The sequence below is a fragment of the Crinia signifera genome, chromosome 7 (assembly GCF_055691185.1).
Source record: "Crinia signifera chromosome 7, ASM5569118v1, whole genome shotgun sequence".
NCBI classification, from domain to species: domain Eukaryota; kingdom Metazoa; phylum Chordata; class Amphibia; order Anura; family Myobatrachidae; genus Crinia; species Crinia signifera.
This window is the reverse complement of record NC_139223.1, coordinates 103934780-103958229: the sequence shown is the minus strand read 5'-3', so window position 1 is coordinate 103958229 and position 23450 is coordinate 103934780. Positions and strand designations below refer to the sequence as shown.

Genomic DNA, 23450 nt, shown 5'->3' with positions numbered 1-23450 from the left:
GTGATAGTGGCCACTGCTCATGAGTCTATGTAAAGACAGAGCCGTAATGCCATTCCCCGAGAATGAGGTGCATGAGCGACTCATAGGTGCTGTATAGTAAGCGAGCCCCACTCTTGGCAAATGGCGGTGTTCTATTGGTATATCAATCCACTGCTAGATTGGTTAAGCATTATTGATATGTATTGCATGGATATTGTACGGCATGCATCCATGCAACTTGGTGCATGGGAGCACAAGAAGAAAAGTGGATCACCGAAACCTTTGCCATGGCCGTCTGGCAGAAAAAATGAGAGGTGCTCCATCTGTATGTCTTGTTTAAAGGGTCGTCCAACCTTCTAACAATGCTGCCTCCCAGCACTGCTGCCCTTTTCCCATTCAAGTGAAATCTGTCTGCGCTGTACAGATGACCCCTGTCTGAAAAGCCTGACCAGTGCTTTAGGAACCCAAAACCCTCATTCCTACACAAACCCCTTAGCCATGCATTAAGCTCCGTAAGTTCCCTGTGTCTCCCATGACTAGCATGCGGCTCAGGTAATATTTCTGAGAAAATGACTATGGATGTCCTTGCCTTTAGTTTATGTCTTAGATCCCTGAAATCATTTTTAAGGACACCCCCACCTGCCACTAACTTGGCCATTTGTGCCAACATCCCCCTTGACTTCTGGGTCTTTCCCAATCCCACCCAGTAATCTGTCCACCTGGTCCACAATGTGCTGTACCTGAGCACCCGGAAGACAACTATTACGGGTCCCGGTAGTAGATTTCCCTATCTGTCTTACGGATGATAGAATCCCCTACTATAATCATCTGCCTGGTTGTCTATGACTTCCTTGCCTCCACTAAGCCTGATGTGCCAGTTCCCTGGTCACTAGAGGTGTTGGTCACCTTTTGCCCCACCAGTATTGAAGTAACATCCGCAGTAGGTTTGTCCAGTCTGGGGGATCTACTGGAATTGTGACCCAGCTAGCTGGTTTACCTACTTCATCTAATACTCCAAAGTTTCCAAAGTGAGGAGAAAGATTTCCTCCAATATGGCAATGTTTTGACGGCCTGCTTTACAGATGGGGCCAGCCTTATAGTTGCTGGCATATCACCAGCCGCCCGGATCTGGTGGCTGGCATGCTAGAATTTGTGGACCCGTGAGCATCTCACATGATTGCACATACCTTGCTGGGAATTCCATGGCATGGGGTGGCGATTACTGTGCCAGGAGCCGCTCCAATGAGAGTGGCTACATCTGTAGATCAAAGATCCGAGCTTCCAAACCAATGATCTCTACACATTTCACACAGATGTATTTGCTCTGGATCCTCTGATCCAAGTGTGTATACATACTTCTGGCAAGATACACAATGGGTGCGATTGCCGACCCCACTCATGGTTATTTTAGGATGAAACTCCTAATACCCAAGTAATTTAGATTTTAAAGGGAAATTAAAGGGTTCTACTACATGGCTGCTATATACAATTTTATATTATATTTATATTAATTGGGGTTGAATCCACTAAACCCAAACAATAAGATCAATAGAGCTGCCACAACATCATGCAGTGTAAGGGACAGAGCAGAGCTGCTGCACATGCCTAGTGTACCAGATTCTTCTACCACAGTTACTGTATGTGAGGATCTGAGCACTCAAATATCCCAATGGACCAGAGAGTAGCTGTCAGGAGGAAGAGATGGAGCCTTACCATGAAGTGGGAGCTTAGAAAGTGCAGTACTGGTTCTATTATGTTTGTATATTTATTTATTTTGACATGGTTAAACATTTCTTGACCACTTATCTTATTTAAATGTTTGAAACAGCCTATACTATAAACTATATGTACTGTTAATATTAATACTGTATTCCATACAGTATCCAGTACATAAAAAGACCAATTTTCAGGGCTTTTACCGCTCCCTCAGACGCCCGTGCTTACGCCATGTGCTGCAGAGTGGGAGATTTTGGATTACATTTGGAAACCCCCCTCTTAAAATCCTGCGTTTGCCACTGAAATGGGCCTCAAAACGAGAGAGAGAAAGACATTGGACTTAAGTAATAAAGATATAGGGATGAGGGCAGGAAGAATGGTAAGTGAGAGCAAGAATTGTGGGAGTGGGAGTGGGGAAGAGAGGAAAAAGCGAAGCAATACTTTGCTATATATAAAACAAAATATTTTAGCAAATGTTTAATCATATCAAGGACCTGTAAAATATATATTTTAAAACCACTGATACTTTTTAAACAGTTGGGGGGAAATGTAATAGGGTGAGAGATTCAGAAAGTGAGAGATTTGGTAAGAAATCTCCAGTTTTTTTAAAGCCGCAATCATTTACACTGCAAAACCAGTTTGATTTTGAAGTATAAATGACTGCTGTTTTAAAAAGAAACCTGTACATTTCTTCCCAAATCTCTCACTTTCTGAATCACTCATCCTATTACATTTCACCCTTAGGGTGACATTCTATGGGATGAGATTTGTGTTTTTTGGCGAATATTAGTAAAAAAAATGTCGACATCGCATTTTTCCTTGAAATCGCATATTTAATAGGATGCGCTAAGGGACGGATATCGCATATTATGTGCGATAACACATGCGGACCAAAAGTGAGAGAAAAAAACGCATTTTTATCGCATCCAGATGTTTTCGTGCAGAAAAGTATACAAAAGTATACAAATCGCTTATTTAATGGGATGCGTTTTCGCAGATCGCACTTTTAAGGTGTCTAATAATCGCACTTTTTTCAGACCAGGTTCTGTTGGGCGATTTGGCCCAGAACTCACTTTGGTCAAGTGCACAAATGGTTAATTTCAACACAGGTGCACTCAATTTCACTCAGAAACACCCCTACATATACCCCAACATCATTAAGGACACCTGTGAGGGTTTGAGACATGGAGATTTTGCAGAATGGTTTGGAGTTGCTGATTTGTGATGTGGCCCATTTGGAGGAGCTGCGCAGGAGGGAGGAAGCTGCACACCAGATCCAGGTAGCCCCCCGACTACTGCGTACCCCATGTATGTATTGTGCTCGGCTGTACCTGGACTCCCTCTCGGATCAACAGGTTGTGGGGATGTTTAGGCTGAACCGCAATAACCTTATATGAGCAGGTGAGAGATGATTTGGACCCTTTTGGGGGAGGCAACTATGCAGTGTCTGGGCTGCAGAAATTAATGTGTACCCTCTACTATTTGGCCACAGGCTCCACTCAGTCTGTGACCTCATGGTCCTTGGGGGTATCACAGCCCACTTTCTCTAAGCATTTTACTCAAGTGTTACTTGCTTTAAAGAAGTTGTGGCGGACATACATCAGATTCCCACGTTCTGAGTTGGAGTGGCAGGACCACAAGGTGGCTTTCTATAGACTCTCAGCATGCCCTCACGTGCTGGGAGCTATAGACTGCACACACATTGGGATTAGGGCACCGCACGTGCGGGGATAGGTCTATGTCAATCGGAGTGGGCGACACTCTTTGAACGTTCAGGTGGTATGTGATGCTCATCTCAAAATCCTAAGTGTTGTAGCAGGCTTACCTGGGAACTGCCATGACGCCTATATTCTGAGGCACTCAGCCCTCTGCAACCAATTCAACCAACAACAAATGCCAGAGGGCTGGCTACTTGGTAAGTACATTTTTACATATTACCCTCTCTGTCCTTATTTGTTTTTTTTGAATAAAGTTTTTTTATTTTACAGGTCATAAATACAGAACAAAACAGCGAGTCAGACATTGTGCATGTGAATCAGTCAATCCAAATCAATCATATAGTATCAGAGTGTACATTGTATTCACATACAGTTTCATCATTTTGTATAAATGTCAGGATGCAATAAAATGAAAGAAAGATTAAAGACTTTTTGGTTAAAAGGAAAGATGGTGTCGCCATTCTATTCTGACTGAATAATAATATTGATTTTTGCTGATTTTGAATTATATGTTAAGAAACAAATGATAGAAGAGAAGAAGAAAAATATAAGAAGAAAGAGATAGATGGAGGGTAGAGAATCTTTAGTCACTAATAAGTGCATATACATATACATATATATATATATTGGGGTTCAGTCCCACTCAGGGTGGCAAATCAGTATGTATCATAGGTTAACTAGTTCTTAGATGGGTATTAGCGTTATGGTTATCAGCGTCCACTTCCAACACTGTACACTGGCCCTGTATCACAAGAGTGTGCGGAGTGTGGGGACTCCAGCCACCTGCCCCATATCTTTTCAAATTTAGGAAGAGTGCCCCGAGACATGTATACATATTTTTCGTGCTGTACTGTGGTGTTGACCAGAGCCCTTCATTCCATCACCGTAGGTCCCAGGCTAGCCATCCAATGCCTAGCTATGACTACTTTGGCAAGGGAACACAAGTTAGTCACGTACTGTCCCTCTGTGTTTCTTAATGAAGTATTTGCTTTACTACCCAGAATACACATCTTGGGGGTCAGGGCTTGCCCAGATATTCCAGTAGATGTAATGACCGACTTAACCGTCACCCAAAATGAGTTAACCAGGGGACATTCCCAGAGGAGGTGCCACAGGTTCCCCTGCGTGGAACCACACTTTGGGCAGGCCGAAGAGGCCCGTCCACCGAATTTAACCAGGGTGGATGGAGTCAGATACGTTCTGTGCGTGATAAATATCTGGACTTGTTGAAACCTCGCGGAGACTGTGGCATGTCGTGACGAGGCCAATGCCTCCTCCCACTCCTCCTCCTCAAAGGTACCAACATCGTTCTCCCACTTGGCCTTTAGGGCGGGAAGTGAGTCTTTATGTAAAAAGGATAATAGGAATGAATAGGCTAGAGAGATGGTTTTGACCTGTCCGAGATTGGCCAGGAATATTTTTGCTGGGGAGGCTAGTAGCACGGGGGGGCCGTTGTTAAACTGGGTATTTAGGGCATGGCGTAGCTGCAGGTACCTAAAGAAGTGCACCCGGGGCAACCCAAACTCCCCCCTTAACTGCTGGAAGGACTTCAGCACGGCTGCCTCATATATTTGTCCAATCGTCGCCACTCCCCCAGACGACCACAGACTCCTACCCGACAAGCAGGCAAGTTCAGGTAATTTGGTAGAATGCCAGAGGGGAGCTCCAGGATCTATGGCCGTGTATCCCATCAAGGATTGGGCTTCCTGCCATATCTTGACGGCCTGAACCACCAAGGAAGGGGCACCCCGGGGTACCTTCCCACCCAATAGTAGCTGTGTGGGTGTGATGTCGGGGCATATTTGGTGTAGAAATGTGGTCGGGAGTGAACTTTGGTCAGTGTCCTGTGCCCAGTGTCTAAGGTGTGAGAACTGGCCAGCGTAGTAGTATAGTCTGAATTGTGGCAGAGCCAAGCCCCCATCTGTCCGCGGCCTAGTAAGGGTGCTGATACTGATTCTGGGGCGTTTATTGGCCCATATCAATGAAGACAGTAGGCTGTTTAAGTGTCTGAAAAAGGAGGCAGGCACGTACACCGGGGACTGATTTAGGACATATGTTATTTTAGGCTGTAGGATCATTTTTACCAAGTTGACTCTGCCAATGACATTTAGGGGCAACTTGGTCCATACCGACAGTTTGTCTTTAACCATGGATAGCAGGGGGTTTAGGTTCCTAGGTATAAAGTCCTGACTAGTATTAGTGATAATAATCCCCAGATACTTGAAGTGGGAGACCCAGCTAAGTGGAAGAGGGGCGCCCAGGGCCACCGGTGGTGGGCCTCTCAGGGGCATCATGGAGGATTTGGACCAGTTCACCGTAAGTCCGGAGAAACCGCCAAAGTCCTCCATCAGTTGCAAGGCAGTCGGTACAGACAGTCTATAATCTTTCAAAAAAAGGAGTAGGTCGTCAGCATAAAGTGCCACTGTGTCTGTTCTCTGACCCAGTTGGAGCCCAACTATATCTCTGTGTGTCCTAAGAATACAGGCAAGCGGTTCGACAGCTATGGCGAAAAGACCAGGAGAGAGGGGGCATCCCTGTCTAGTGCCCCTTCCCAGCGCGAAGGGAGGTGAAACATGGCTATTGACAGAGACCCTGGCCATCGGGTGGACGTATAATAACTGGACCCACCTTGAATATTGTGGACCGAAGCCCATGCGTTTCATTACCTGCCATAGATAAGGCCATTCAACAGAGTCAAAGGCCTTATTTGCGTCGAATGAAACAATGGCTGAGTACGTTTCCTCAGTATGGGTGGCCTGGATATGTGTGAACAGCTGTCTTAAATTTATACTGGTGGACATACCCGGCATAAAGCCAGTTTGATCCGGGTGAATAATGGACAATATTACACTATTTAGCCGAATAGCCAGGACCTTCGCCAGGATCTTTACATCTGTGGTAATCAGAGAGATGGGTCTGTATGAGTCGGGGTGTTCAGGGTCTTTCCCGGGCTTGGGTATAACTACTATAACAGCCTCGGACATAGAGTCCGGTAACACATTAAGGTCGAAAAGATCATTAAATAGCTTCAAAAGCTTAGGGGCAAACGAGTCCAGGTGCGTCCTGTAGAGCTCCACTGGGACCCCGTCTACCCCCGGGGCCTTACCCCCGGGGAATGACCGAATCGCGGTCTCTATTTCAGTAATTGTGGTAGGTGCCTCGAGGGAAGATTTAGCCTCCTCAGACAGTGTGGGTAAGTCAATGCGGTCTAGGTATTCAGTGAGTTCCTCCTGCGAGCATGTTAGGCGTGAACGGTACAGTTCCCTATAGAAGTCTAGAAATACATCTGCTATTTCCTTGGGGGATGTCCTCAGTACCCCGTCAGAGTCAAATATTTGGGCCACGGAGTTTGCAGGACGGTCCAGGTGTACCAGGTGAGCCAGGAGGCTGCCTGTTTTGTCAGCATTCATGTATAGTTTGTGGGATTTGAATAACAGACTACGAGCATTGCGCTCCTCCAAGTGGGAGACCCAGGTATTTTGTGCTAGCTCCCATTTTACCCTGGACTCCTCCGATCCCTCCTCCAAGTGAGTAATCTCTGTGTTCCGACATTCATCCTCCAATGCAATACCCTTTACTTTGTGTGTTCGTTTAATAGAGGCTATTTTAGATATAAGGGTGCCCCGTAGGTAAGCCTTAAATGCTTCCCACACTATCGGGGCAGGGGCTGTGCCTGTATTTATGTCAAAGTACCCGTCCCACAGGGACTGGAGGTCCGAGGATTCTCCAAATTGCAGTAGCCAGGAGGGATGTAACTTCCAGAAGGACTGTCCCCTCTGGCATTCCATCTCCACCCTCTGTCCTTATTTGTACTTGATCAAATGTGTGTGTTTCCAGTTTCACAAGCATATTGCTCTTGTCCCAGTGTCTTCTGTTTGCACAATGCACATACCTTACCATATAAGGCAATAACTTCCTATCTGTGTTTTAGGTGACTCAGGATATGGGGACACAGCACTATAGCACATTATATTACTTGATATACACATACCTCCAAACATGACCCTCTCCAGGAGGGACACATTACTCTGTTTCTGGACTTTCCTCATAATGCATGATTGCCATCACCTGTTTCACACAAGTTAATTGATTAGAAAGGTGCTTTAACACAGGTAATGGCAATCATTAATTAAGGGAGAAGTCCAGAAACAGAGCAATGTGTCCCTCCTGGAGAGGGTCATGTTGGGAGTAATGTATACAGCCCTCTCCCCCATATTAGATCCAGCACACACAGCTAAATATTACATTATATTATACACAGACCCCCTCCCTACCCCTCCATGCCAGTGTCTTCCTCCTCCTCACCTCCATCTTCCTCCACCTCTGACATGTGGCCCTCCTGCAGCTGCTCTGGGGTATGGAATAGGTCCTGGGTATAGGATGGGGATGCCAGCGGATCCTCCACCTCCTCCTGCTGGGGCTGGTCCGCCAGGGCATGGTCTGGGGCTGGCCTTGCTGTGGCCATGCTGCCTGCCACACTGCTGCCACTCCCTGTAATGGAGGACGACCTCAGCATTCCTCTGCTGCCTCTCCCACTTGGCTGGCTGCTGTAACTGCTCCCTCTGCCACTGCTCCCTTTGCCACTGCTCCCTCTGCCACTGCTCACTCTGCCACTCCTCACTCTGCCACCAACACCTCTTCCTCTGCTCACACTGCCACTGCTCCTCTCCATGCTCCTTACTTCCTATCAAAGAGTGAAATGGCGCCAGTGCCCCTTTATATAGGGGGTGTGATGCATAATGGAGGGGACAGAGGTGGGCCAATAGGTTAGGGGGTTCTTAGTCATGCGGAGACAGTCTTGTAAATCGCACTCCGGTTGGTCCAAAACTCGCACATGACCGGCGGAAGAAATCACACTTTTTTGTGTCATAAAATCGAACCACTTCGCCGCAAATCGCACTACATCGCACTTTTCAGCCTCCAAATCGCATCCCATTAAATATGCGAATTATTACCAAAAAATGCGAATTAAAAAGTGCGAAGAGCGGCGATGTGGTGCGAGATAAAAAAATGCGCATTTATCTCATCCCAAAGAATGTCACCCGTCGTGTTGAATATTTTCTGTTCTTTTTGTTATTAGTTTTACTTGCTCACCTAAGCAGTTTTGCCTGTTCTCTGTCGAATCTCTCCATTAGTAATCGTTCATTGCAATGCTTTATCCGCTCATCCATATTCTCCTCTCTTCCATTTCCTAAAAATAGAAAGGTGAAAGGTTATAAAAAAATAATAATAGAATTTTAACTGTTGTTTCACATCGCTATTAGTAAAATAAACAGCTATGCATTGCTACTTTCCTTCTTTCAAGGTATTTACTTTAAATAGATATGCAAGAATATATTTAGATAGGTATTATAAATAATGTAAACCTGTTTAAGGGTTAATAAATACTTACTTGGGGGGGGGCAATGTTCTGGTTAATTCGTTCGAATGCGAATTCGCATCCTTGGGAGTGACCCAGATCCCGCCTTGCGAATGGTAGTATGCCGGCCCACCATTCCCAAGTTCCCAAGGTGCGTTCACTGGATGCGAATGGATGTTTTACATAAACACCCATTTGCATGCCACTGAGAGCCTCCCACACCTTTCAATGGTCTGGCGACCATCGAAAGATGTGGAAGATGCACGCATATGTAAGGTTGCTCTGAGCAATGTTACATATGCATGTATGCTCGGGGGCAAGTGGGCAGGCAGCTGACATCTGGTGATGTCATCTGCCCGCCCCCCGCATGTCCGTCACGGCTCCATTAGAATAAGAACGTCCAGCGTTCTCATGGGAATTCCCAAGAAACGCTGGGCATCCCCATATGCTAATGAGCCAGCCCACTAGCGACTAGTTTGGTCATCGTGGACGCACGCACTAAGAGCATGCACATGCGCAGAAATTGATGAGACGAGAATAAGGTCCACAGTATGTAGTCTATAGTTAAAAATACTTTAAAAAACTTCAGGGAGATTTTAGGTGGTAGCAGAATGCGTGGCGCGAAGCCGTTGAGGGATGTACCATGCTCCGCCCGAATGGCATGTCCAGTTTCACCTATTGTCACTCGGTGGGGGGGGGGGGGGGGCAGGATTCCGATGCCAGTGTTGTGGCCACCAGTCAGGAATCCAAAATCAATTTTTTGGCTGCAGGCATACCAATTACCGGCCTCATAACCACATCCCCACACAGCACTATAGCACATTATATTACTTGATATACACATACCTCCCAACATGACCCTCTCCAGGAGGGACACATTACTCTGTTTCTGGACTTTCCTCATAATGCATGATTACCATCACCTGTTTCACACAAGTTAAATGATTAGAAAGGTGCTTCAACACAGGTAATAGCAATCATTAATTAAGGGAGAAGTCCAGAAACAGAGCAATGTGTCCCTCCTGGAGAGGGTCATGTTGGGAGGTATGTATACAGCCCTCTCCCCCATATTAGATCCAGCACACACAGCTAAATATTACATTATATTATACACAGACCCCCTCCCTAGCCCATGTTACACCCAGTACACACAGTACTGTCAGTAAGTATCTATTTAAACCTGATATGAGCACATATGTTTGTACAAGTGTGTCCTGAGGATGGACGGAGGCCTGAAATCCCATAAACATTAAACATAAGGTTTAATTTTTAACACGAAGACCCAGAGTGACGATCATTTATATATATATATATATATATATATATATATATATATATATATAGCATTCCTTTTATGCCGGCACTCCAATAATTTTTAGGCAACTTGATAGGTGCACTCCAAATCACAATACGTAGAACTCCAATAAATAGAGGAACACAATCCAGGTAATCACATCAAGTGTATTGGGCAGATGCACATCGAGCGCTTTCGGGGGATGCAACCCCCGTCCTCAGGATGACAGCCCCAGCAACACTTTTGGTTGCTGGGGCTGTCATCCTGAGGACGGGGGTTGCATCCCCCGAAAGCGCTCGATGTGCATCTGCCCAATACACTTGATGTGATTACCTGGATTGTGTTCCTCTATTTATTGGAGTTATATATATATATATGAACAGGGTAATGACCCCAAGTGCGCCACACAGGAGCAGCTACTCTATAAGTCCCCCCTGTTAGCGGGAGACGGAAGGGTTACACTTTATTTTATGCTGTGTATAATCACATGTAAACCAGGTGGTGGAATATAACTCAGCGCTCTCTATATCTTATTACATATATATATATATATATACATACATCCAAAAGACCCAGCACTCCAATCAATGCAAGTAGTTGCCCAGGTGCCTGCTCAGAGATGCCAGGGGCGGTATCTCATGTACAGAGGGGGGTGTCTGGGAACCGGAGGGAGAGGCACTCACAGGACTCAGAAATGCGGCAATATAGCGGTCGCCTCTCCCTCCGGTTCCCGGACACCCCCCTCTATATATACATATATATATGTATATATATATATATATATATGTGTGAAGAAAAGGCAGGTGATGGACGTGCGACGCTGATTTCTTAGAACCACTCCAGCATAAAATCAAGCCAAAAGAGAATTCAACTGTGGCTTGTACCCTATATCCACTGTACGGATAGCAGCCACCTCTCAAAACTCCCGGGACTCACGAGAGGAAGGAAATCTGTCAAAAAGAAGGACAAGAGGGGCGCTCCATAGTGCATAAATGACAAATTAATAACAATGTATTAAAAGCACGGGCCAAAGGAAAAGCAACACTGTACTCGTACCGAACCATGCAGCGCTGTGGGCTGGGTACCACAAGATTTTCAAAATTGAATGCCAGGCAAGACTCCTAGCACCAATGCCGGGGCGCCGTTGGAGAGCACAAACCACCGCTGTAGATCACTGTCACGGGTGTCAGCATATCGGGAACCACACGGGAACAGCGCTGGAGGGGTAAGCCCGGGCAGCAGTTGGAGCAGACATCACAGGCCACAAGATATTTTGAAAATCTTGTGGTACCCAGCCCACAGCACTGCATGGTTCAGTACGAGTACATTGTTGCTTTTCCCTTGGACCGTGCTTTTTATACATTGTTATTAAATTGTCATTTATGCACTATGGAGCGCCCCTCTTGTCCTTCTTTTTGACAGATATATCATATATATATATAGATGAAATGCTGCCCGGCACTCAGCTGTTGAATATAATACAATTTGCCTGGTGCCATCCCCGTAGGGCCTCGCGGCCTTTTCAATGTAGCTGGAAGTATGAGAGGCACTCACAGATTTTCTTAAAAAGCAAACAAGTGCAATATTTATTGAAAAATCAATACATTTTGCACTTGTTTGCTTTTGAAGTAAATCGAATTATTGAGGTGCCGCTCATACTTCCAGATATATATATATATATGGATACACAAAAGAGTGGGAGTTCAGCGCCAAGATATGGTACACAGAGAGTGTTTCTAAGAATAATTATGTGGTCCCCTTAAAATTGAAAAAACACACTCCCCACTATCAATGGGTGTCTGCACGGGTTCAACTTAAGGGACGGTGGTGGACCGTCTCTATAGAAAGAAGGATATTTAAGGACAATTTTTTGCGGAACCCGGCGATCTGTGCTTAATAAAAAATCTTTTGGAATAAAAAACCTTTTTTATTGTAAAAAAGGTTTTTTATTCCAAAAGATTTTTTCTCTTATTTGTTTTTATCTCTCGTCAACATTATTGCTCTTATTACAACTATTACCCATTTTTTATATACTTTTATATGCTAGTGTCATTTATTCCTTATTGATTGTTGTGTACCCCATATTCCCTTGTTAATTGTAATAAATTCCTATCTTTTGATGACATAGCCAAATTTGTCCAATACTTATCAAGCACAGATCGCCGGGTTCCGCAAAAAATTTTCCTCATATATATATATATATATATATAGAAATCTGGAAAGACCGCACTCTCACCCAACTAAGCAACACTTGGGGTGCCCGGCAGAGGTGCATGCAAAAGCATGTACCCAAAAATAGTCCAAGATCCACACTCAGGGCCTTATTCTGGTTGGAGCGGCCGGGCCGTACGCGTACGTCCCGGTGTTTTTCATGATCTGCGCATGCGCCAATTCGCTAATGCGCAGGCGCGAACACTCCACAACGCTTACGGACGGGTCTCCACGTGCGAAAAAACCTGTACGCGAGTGTACGGGTAATGGGGGCGGCATAGGGGCGTGTTGAGGGGAGCGGCCGAAATAATGAGGGAAAATGGGCGTAAATATGGGCGTACACGGGGGTGTGCACCAAAAATGAGCGGTGCTACTACCGCACGATCGTCTAAAGCACCGTTCATTTCGGCCACCAAACAGGCGGCCGCCAACCGCCAGCTCAGACCACCCCTACAGATACCGCATGCCAGCGTGCGCCTGAGTTAGCTAATTAACGCTAATTACTACTCAAACACATACACCTGAATGTAATAAGCAATGCTGCAGTCTATTAAGTCCAAAACATGATTTCACTACCTGCAAGCCACACACAGCACGCAAACACATTGGAAGCTTATCTTTCTATACTTCTCGACATTTAAACGTTTGTTTAATTTAAGGTAAGAATCTTTTTAACACCTGCTTATATATGCTAAGGTAGGTATTTGCTAAACAGTTAGACACATTCACTACGTGCTTTCATAGACTTTACACAGTAGCACACTCAATCTACACAAGTCGACATGTGTCAACGTGTTCACTCTAATACAAACATAGGTTTGGTATTTAGGATACAATAACATAAACCACATCTAACACCTACAAAGGATGTTTCAGCAATGTTTTAAGCCCATGGCCACTATTTTGCACACAATCTTTGTATAGTACCCAAAATACAGAACTCTACCACTATCTCATCTGCTATGAATTGGATGTTACTACACTCTGGATGTAAGATGCCACCAATCACATTATTGCACTCACATCTCTCTAACAAAGGATTCCTACATCTGCTTATGACACTGTAAAATCATATATATTTAAAAAGTTATACATGTTTGTTCACAAGCAATTTTATCATGTTTGGCCCATTCACACATCTTTTTTTAGGGAGGACACATATGCATTCCTACACAAATTTACCTTTTCACCCTTGTTTGTCTGCCTCACCCACTCCATGAGGAAAGCATTGTTCTGGACCTGCTTTTACCTACTACTGTAGGAGCTACCTCACCTGCACACAAACTGCTTTCTCACCTATTAAGTTGCTCTGCACATGTGCTGACACAAACTAATTAGCTGGGAAAAGTTGGATAGGAACATGGCAATGGCCATGGAGAGGGTTACACATGGGGAACTTCTACCACACTTCAACAAATTTGCAAAAATACCCTGGTCAGTAAGTACACATAAATGTAGTATTTGTTTCACACAAGAAATTACACATACCACAATTTTTATTGAATTGGTAAAAGAAATTTATTTGCTGTTCAGCATCACAGCTTATTTGACACTTTAATGTCAGAAATGAAATAAACAAATAAAATAGACACAAAAATAAAAAAACAGCCAGAACAAGAGGTTGCATATCTCCAAACATGTGTTACCCTGCAAATGCAATGGTGAAAGAAATGGGGACACCAAACCAGGGTGAATACTAAGCAAGATACACACCACCAAAAATTTATCCTGCATTTGTAGAGGTCAAAATAAGAACTTTAATGCCCATGGCACGCAAATGGATAGATGGCCAACTCAGGAAGTGGATGTCCAGTGCAATTTAAACATTTGGGGTCCAACCACAGAGGAAGTGAACCAGGTCTCATTATTTGGGCCCTTTTCTCCCCCTTTTAGATGGGGCCTTGGGGACAGGGGCCTTTGGGTCAGATGGCTTGCGGCGTCTTCCCCTAGTGGACACAGGAGGGTCAGCAGAGGTGGAAGGTTGGGGAGCAGCTTGGGGTGGGGCAGCAGATGGGGGATTGTCCCTTAGGGACCTGGCGGTGGGCAGCAGCTCCGCAAGAATGTCATTCAGGCGGCTGAGGTGTTGGCCAATGTTTTGCATGCCAGCCGCCAGAGTGTCATTAATGCGGTTGAAGGCCTCACACTGCTGCCTGTTTGTGGCCTTCCAATCCTCCAAAAATTCCCCAATCTGCTGCTGACGGAGCGCAGCATCCACCCCTTGCTGCTCGATCCTCTCCAGCGTCACCATCATGCTCTCTTCCCATGTCTCCTGTGGCTGGGGCTGGGGGTGTCTTCTTGGTGGAGGCTGGACCACTCGCTCCACCTGTGGCTCTGCAGAGGAAGATGCTGCCGGTACATCCTGGGTTTCTGCTTCTGCTAGGATAATAATTGAAAAAAATGTCACCATCACATACGCACTAAAAAATCTCTTTCAAAATACAATGCATTACTGTGACTTACCATCAAAAGCAGCATCAAAGACCTCCGCCGGGAGCTCACTGTCCATATTGGAGATCCCCCTGACCTCGCCCACATCAATGACGTCCAAGGCGTCCTGCTCCAGGGGGGTATACTCCAAATGATCGGGCATAGGACCTCTCCCGGTGGACATGCTGTGGTTGTACCGCTCAGTCATCTTCCTCTTCATTGCCGTTTTGAAGTCAGTCCACCTACAAGTTTAAAAATACAAATATCACCATGAGATATGTGCACCACTGTGCTACGTGTAGGGTTACCACCTAGTCCCTTTAATTCCGGACACATGTTACTTACACAGGTTCTGTGGCAGTTTAAAATTAGGTGAAGTGGAGTCTTGAAGTCAGCCAGCCACAGAACCTGTGTAATTAATATGTGTCCGGAATTAAAGGGACTAGGTGGTACCCCTAGCTACGTGACATTTCCTAGTGTGGGTGATCTTATGTTTTTTAGCCATATGTGTCCCACACACACATTCATGTCTCCATTAGGAGGCATTTCAGTGTCTCATCACATTCATTAGGCCACTAAATGCACATACATACATCACTATGCAGAAATGACATCATTCATGGCCAAATTATGCACCTCCACCTGTTGTGAAACTACACATTCCACCATAGCTTGACAATGTGGTTATTATGGAGTAATTTAACTATGGGATGGCATACTGGGATGTGTAGTTTCTCACCAGCTACATGTGCACAGTTTGCTCATTCTTGTTTCAGTAGCATCATATGGAACATGTTACAACAACTCTTTCAAAAACACACTTTCTCTTGTCCCATCACATACTTCACATGAGCAGAACTGTGCCCATAACCTCACATCACACCAATGGTGCATGTTTCATATATCAATGTGGGTTATTAGACATGGTTGTGTTCACATGTGACATTGAAGTGTAGCACTATCTACAAACACACCTTTCTATTATTCTCAAAACATACATGTAACATATGTACACACATATGACATTATCAGGGGGACAAACACCAGGGCTATTTTTCAGCAGGCTCCAGCAGCAACTGAGGCTCTTATTCTAGGTCACTCTTTCTGACCACATATTTCTTAGATGGTCAAAACCATGTGCACTGCAGGTGAGGCAGGTGTAAAACCCCACCCAAATCTGATTATCTCTGCACAAGTAACACCTGCCTCACCTGCAGTGCACATGGTTTTGTCCATCTAAGAAATATTCTGTCTGAGTGAACTAGAATAAGGGCCTCAGTTCCTGCTGGAGCCTGCTGAAAAATAGCCCTGACAAACACACTAACCTTTTCTTCACCGCTAGCCAATCTCTGACCACTGGTGACACCTGGTTCACTTCCTCTGTGATCTTGTCCCAAAGCTTTCTCCTTGCACTGGCACCCGGCTTCCTGGTTGCCAATTCTATCCATTCGCGTGCCCTGGGCACTAAGATTCTTAATTCTGCCTCTACAAATGCAGGGTTTCTCTTTCTGGTGGTGGCATCCTGCTCAGTCCTCACCCTCGATGTTGCAGCCTGTTTTCTGGTGGCCCCAGTTCTCTCACCATGCACCTGCTGGGTCACACCTGTTTGGAGAGATGCAACCTCTTGTTCTGGCTGGTTGCTTGGCCCTTGTGGAGCTGGTGGAGGTTGAACAGGGCATGTTAGTGAGGGGCCCGCTTGGTCTGGCAGGCTACCTCTCTCTTGAGCCCTCCTTCTCCGCTCCTGTTCCCTCTTCTGTAACGCTTCAAGCAGGGATTCTGCTTGTGCTCTCTGCAGAGCGTCCTCAGCTGCGGAATCGTCTGAGTTAGACATGTTTGCAGCAATTCTGGCCTGCATCTGACTGAATATTTATATGTTAATCTCCCGCCATGAACAAGGGGGCGTATATTTTTTCCCGCAATGTACTTGCTAATTTACGCCGATATTTCCCGCCGATAATTGCCGCTTAAATTACGCAGGTCTCCACGCACCTGATCAATCACCTGTATATGCACATACACAGGTTGTGGAGCATTGTGTTCTGCATCGTGAAATGTGTGCACCTGTCATTCCAATGATGAGTGTTGTCAGCTGGTATCTGTTGGAGTTCGTGTATGCTTTGTGAGTCACATTTCAAAACATCACGTTATAATGCTTTCCTTACATATGTAATGAGTCTGAAATTGTCATACACCAACATGTTGCATTGTGCCCCTTTAAGCAGCGTATTTATAAGTAGACGCTTGCGTGTATTATTTTTCGCACACTGTATATACAGTACGTCTCTCCATGGAAAACGGTGTATTGTGCCCCCCTTTAAGCAGCGTATTTATAAGTAGACGCTTGCGTGTATTATTTTTCGCACACTGTATATACAGTTCCTCTCTATACATTGAATGCATGCTGTTGGTTTTGGTCTGTGTATATCGGAACGGTCCGCGTAAGTTTCTATTCGCATCCAGTTTGTTAATGTAAGAAGGATTAATAAAGTTAATACCAAACAAACAATTTTTTAGACCAATCAGCAAGCACCAAAAGTGATATATGTACCTGCAATTATTAACTGCGCCATTGGCACTATGACTTCAACCAGGGCTAGGCCGTTTTCGACCCAGGAGCTGTTGGCCTTGGTTGAGGTCATGGACCGTCACCTGGGGCCCAGGGGCCCATATGTCAGCAATATGGACAAGCGGCGGGCGTATACTGCTGCCCGCCGCCTAATATACTCCACGACCGGCGTCCGCAGAAGCCTGGGGCAAGTTGAGCGGCGCTGGTCTGACCTGCGCCGGCGGCAGCCAGTGTTGCTCTGCACACTTCGCCGCCATATTGCCCGATGTAAGTTTTTATTACTAGTATGTCTGCGTTTTTTTGCAAATGTTTTCTGTACTTTTTATAAATATGTTCCTGAGTATGTGGGTGTATATGGGGTGTATAGGGGGTGTATATGGGTGTATAGGGGGTGTATATGGGTGTATAGGGGGTGTATATGGGTGTATAGGGGGGTGTATATGGGGTGTATATGGGGTGTATATGGGTGTATAGGGGGTGTATATGGGGTGTATAGGGGGTGTATAGGGGGTGTATATGGGTGTATAGGGGGTGTATATGGGGTGTATAGGGGGTGTATATGGGTGTATAGGGGGTGTATAGGGGGTGTATATGGGTGTATAGGGGTTGTATAGGGGGTGTATAGGGGGTGTATAGGGGGGGGTTTAAGTAGTTGCTCAGTTTTTGGGTGTAGCATATCAATTAGTTTGCATGATAAATGTCTGAAATATAACAGCAATGATAATTTGGAAGGTTATGAGCATGACTAATGTGAATTTTTCTTTCCCCCTTTTTTATGCAACCCAATCTTCGATTTCTATGTCATCAACATGAACATTTCAGCACGGGCAAGGGCATGCATGGAAGCCCGGGAGCAGGCAGCCCGGGACCAGGCAGCCCAGGAGCAGGCAGCCCTGGAGCAGCCAGACGAGGAGGAGGAAGAGGAGGAGGAAGAGGAGGAGGAGGAAGAAGAGGAGGAGGAAGAGGAGAAGGAGGAAGAGGAGGAGGAAGAGGAGGAGGAGGAAGAGGAGGCCGAGACAATGGCTCAAGCTGGGGCCCACACAATTTCCCCATCCCCTTCCCCCACCCCCTCCCCAACCCCCTCCCCAACCCCCACCCCCTCCCCAACCCCCACCCACACCCCTACCCCCACCCCCACCCACACCCCTACCCCCACCCCTCCCCCCACCCCCTCCCCACCCCATTTCCAACCCCTCTACACCTTTCCACCACCCACCCCCAAACCTCTCCAATCCCCACTCACACCCACTACCTCTATCCAAATTCCCATCCCATCCCCCTTGCTCCTGACCCCCCCAACCACCGCACAGCCAACCAGCGGCGACCAGGATGGCTCAAGTAGCCGTAAGTAAATAATGTGTCTAATGTTTACCTACACATTTCTACACATAAACAATCACAACAACCACATATGTGTATCCAACATCAACATTAGTTGCAACATATCACTGCAGGGCGACCATGAGGTGTGTCCTGTCCTTCTCCAGGAACAAGGGTCCCCTTGGTGGTTTTTTGGAGTGTGGCCATGCCTCACCCCTTGAATAATTGACATAACAGTACATCCAATGAGATATCCGACATTAGTGGTGTGGTAGTTATGTGGCTCCAGGTGTTGGGTAACTCCAGTTCCCAGCATGATGTGCAACATAAATGTAGAGATTGTTTTGTTAATAGTGTGTGAGGCCATGCGGATGCATGCTTTACAAACATAGCTGTAGACCTATAATTTGTACAGCAATGTCCTAAATTTAAAATAGTAAGGAGTGCTTAAGCCACAACAATGTCATAACCCTTAAATAGCACAGCCTAATTGTGAGGTTAGAGGACAGTCCCCCAAAACCAAACTACCAATTGGGATACAGCATACATTCATCCAAGAAGGAGTAATTGAATTAATGTTATTTACTATGTACAGTATGTGTGTGTTAACATATTATTTTTTAGTACTGTGTTTACAGCAGACCCATCTTCAATGTAGTTTAAAAATGTATGTGGCCTTCACACATAACTCTGAACTTTTTATTATGTACAAATACAACAAACATTTGTGTATGTTATATATTAATTTTTTTTTTTATCCCTTCACTACAGACACTGAACAGCAGCAGGAGGAGGTGGCAGCCCTCATGCGGGAGATCGTCCTGACCCTCCTGTATTTACAGATTCTTTTTGGCCTTCTGGAGGCCCGCATTTAATTTATTTGGTACTTGTGAGTTATCCGGGCGTCCGATTTTTAAATCGGGTCGGATCGGGACATCGCATCGCATCGCATGCGACCATCGGATGCGATGCGATGCGATGACCCGATTTTTCCATAGGAATCAATGTTAAAATGGACTGAGTCCATTTTAACATGGAATTCAATGGGAAAAAGGGTCCTTTTCATACCCCTACTATCCAAGTGGGCATGGAGTTGGATATAAACCTGTGGCGAGCGTAGCGAGCCACCGAGCCCGAAGCGTGGCGAGCGTAGCGAGCCCCGCGAGGGGACACGGAATACCGTCCCCTCGCGTGGCTCGCTTCGCTCGCCACGCTTCGGGCTCGGTGGCTCGCTACGCTCGCCACAGGTTTATATCCAACTCCATGCCCACTTGGATAGTAGGGGTATGAAAAGGACCCCTTTTTCCATAGGAATCATTTTAACATTGATTCCTATGGAAAAATCGGGTCATCGCATCCGATGGTCGCATGCGATGCGATGCGATGCGATATCGCATCGCATCGCATCTGATTGTATGCCTTAACTTAAGGCATACAATCAAAAAATCGGACGCCCGGATAACTCACAAGTACCATTTATTTTTATCCCCCCCCCCCCCTTATTATTTTTGTTCTAAATAAACGTTTCTATTGTCTTATTAATTGCCTGTGTTTTTAATAATAAATATGTTAGAGGGCTTGTAAGGGTAGGTACATACAGATGTGTAATGTAAGTTATATTTGTAATTTGAGGTGAGGGGTATTGATTGATGTGTGAATGTGTGTGTTTTTGAGTAAAATAACACATAGTGAAAATGCATGAATGTTTAATGTTGTTCGATTAAAACATCACACATAACATCAGGGTAGGTATACATGTTACACATTGTGGACAAAGTAATTATGGACATAATTTAGTACATATACAGAAACACCAACATAACTTGATTTAAAAGTAACAGCAATATGGGGACACATAGATAGTGATTAAAATGCCACATTAGAACATAACAAATATACATGTAATGAGGGTTAAAATGTTGTTTTATTAGGTCTTTATTAAGGTAGACAATTGAGTTAATAGAAAACAATAATTGAATAACAAATAGATTAATTAATCAATTGTCAGAATTGTAGTTGAAAGGCAAGATTTGCAGGTCCATATATGTGAAGGGTATGCCAGCGTACACGGACGTACGCTCACTCTCACGAGCGGTGACATAAGCTGAGTTTTCCATTGAAAACAATAGGGACTCGTCCGTGCAAGCTGGCGTACGCTCAGATCTCCGCAAGAAGGCGGTGGGAAGACGGACGAGAGACGTCCGTAAACGGCGGCGTACGCTCAGTTGTACGCCAGTTGTCGGAGTGTAAGGGCCGGCCCGTCCGTGTACGTTGGCGTACGCTCATTTGTACGCCACTCCCCTTCTACGTTGTTTATGCCCGTACGTATGCGGCTGAGTTGTGGGTGGGCTTGACCCCAACGGCCGCGTGCGGCTAGCGTACGTTAATAGCGAACGTACGCACGTTTGGCCGCTCCAACCAGAATAAGGCCCTCAGTGTGGAAGCAGAGCACTCTCCAAAATCACAAATCAGCCTTGTGATTTAGATAAAAAGGTATTTAATCCAATAGGTGCAATAAGGCAATATACTTAAGAGTATGTATGCTCCGACGTTTCGGTCCCAACATGGACCTTTATCAAGGAGCCTATGGCATACAAAGGTTACAGTCAGTAAATGCATGTATAAGCTGAAAAAGGAAAACATACATTTAAACTGGGAAAAATGACATAATCAGAATAGCAATCAGTCAGCGGCGCAGGTATCAGCCTGGTTCAGGATAGGGTCAGCAAGCCAATCCAGCTGCCCTCCTGTCCGGCTATTTATACCTGTCTGGGGAGTTAAGTGCTAGATAGCGCCACAGACACGAGTCTGTGCAGCGCTATTAGACTTCCGGTAAAACCGGAAGTTCGGCGGCCGGGAGCCGGCCGCTGGAACGCACATTTGGAACGCACAGCTTCCGGGTTAGCCGGAGCTGTGCGCAATCCCTGCAATTAGGGTTGAATAGGCATGGTTGAAATACTGTAGTTTTTGGGGATACTGTTTGTACGGGACAAGCCCAATTTAAGTAAAGAGGATAAGGAAAATATATTTAGAAACCATGCTGCGCTGTTGTAACGTAAGGTATAAAGCCGGACCACTGGGCTGTATTTACCAGGGGGACAGGGGGTTAATGTGGTGTGGTGATTGAGTGATTATTCAATTAGAGTCATTAGATGGGATATTAAGGTCGTGATTAAAGGATGTGATATCAATGACAGTGTCAGTGCAGTTATAAATCTGTGCATACTAGGTACATGAGTACAGATACACACATACACACATGCACATGCAAATGAATGTGCATATGAAAGGATGTAAATGCATATGTACGCATGTACTCGTGGGCCCGGGGGGTGCAGTGATTCATGGATTTTATTAAACTACCGGGTGATGGTTTAGTGATGGGGGTCGTGATATAGGGTGCTTAAGGTGGATTTCAGGGTGTCTGAATTTGAATCGGATAGGGATGGGTTAGGTGCTTTTAATTTAATACTTATAAGGTGTTATGTTCCTTATTTATTGTTATATTAATATATTAATAATATTGGTTATTAAAGTGGTTTTGATGGGCAGGCTATCGGTCCCGATGACGTTTCGCTTAGTTGTACACAAAAAGGACAATTTATACAAAGACTGAAGAAAAAACAAAAAACAAAAAAAGGAAAAAACATGATCATAGACTGTTTGACGAAACTTATTGAGTATAAACAGGGGGATCAGGTGGGATATCGTTCATCTCAAAAATATGGAAAGGGGATTATTTTCGTTGAGTCCCTTGGGGGCTAAGGTGTCCAACCTGTGGATCCACCTGCTTTCCAGTTTTCTCAGAATCAGGCCACGGTCCCCTCCACGGGGGGGTGGGGGTACCCAGTCAATAATACGACAGCGTAAACTTGAGTTTTGGTGTCCTGCAGACAAAAAGTGGCGTGGTATCGGTAATTCTGCCTTCTTCAGTTCGAGTGCGGCCCTGATGGAGTTGCGATGATTCGCCATTCTCTCCCGGAATTTTCTGGTCGTCATGCCTACGTAGGCTAGACCACATGGACAGTTTAGAAGGTAAATTACATGGTCCATGGTGCAATGTAGACGATATTTAATTTTTATTGGTCGACCAGTCTGGGGATGTGGGAAAGTTAGGCCTGGTGTAAGACTGTTGCAGGTTGTGCAGCCAGTACATCGGAAGCAGCCCGGTCTCTTTGAGTGTAGCCAGGTGGTGTTGGTGTCAATTTGAGGGCTCATGGTTGGGCGCATAAGGAGCTCCTTCAGGTTAGGTCCCTTCTTGAAGGCCACCATGGGGGGGCCATAGTTGTGCATCTTGAGGGTGTGGTCTGAGGCTACAATAGGCCAATGCTTTCTGAGGCTTTGTTGAATCGTGGCGGAGGTGTGGTCATATTTATTTACAGAGACCATCCTTTTTGGTTTAGGTGTCTGTGTGGTCGTTCGGGAGTTGCTCATATTCTTTCTAGCCTTGATCAGGCATCGGCTGAGTGTGGTTCCTGAGTATCCTCGTTGTTTGAATCGTTCGGTCATTTCGTTCAGTTGGGGTTCCATGCTGGTGATGTCCGTATTGTTCCGCATGACCCTCATGTATTGCGAAATTGGGAGGTGTTCTATATATATATATATATATATATATATATATATATATATATATACAGTTGTCAGTGGCGTAGCTTGTGTAAGGCAGCCCCCGCCACTGCTTGGGGGAGTGGGGGCTGCGTGGGCGCCTGCTCCCGCACGGAGAGGCCAGACAGAGAAGCCGGGAAGCTGAGCAGTCCTCAGTCCGGAGGGGTCCTGCTCATGATAAATATACACAGCCGGTCACCGTGCTGTGAGAGGAAGTCCGTGCAGCTTGAGGAGCAGGAGAGCCGTCACTTAGTC

General features: G+C 45.5%; 1 protein-coding gene across 4 annotated transcripts in view; it reads right to left on the bottom strand.

Moving 5' to 3' along the window:
* The window catches only part of TNRC18 (trinucleotide repeat containing 18), a 351855-nt gene that overhangs the window by 241464 nt on the left and 86941 nt on the right, over nucleotides 1-23450 (bottom strand). For all 4 annotated transcript variants that reach the window (XM_083153575.1, XM_083153577.1, XM_083153573.1 and 1 more), the window contains one exon: nucleotides 8508-8604. In XM_083153575.1, coding sequence (XP_083009701.1) covers nucleotides 8508-8604 — 97 coding nt within the window. The remainder of the gene's footprint in view (nucleotides 1-8507; nucleotides 8605-23450) is intronic.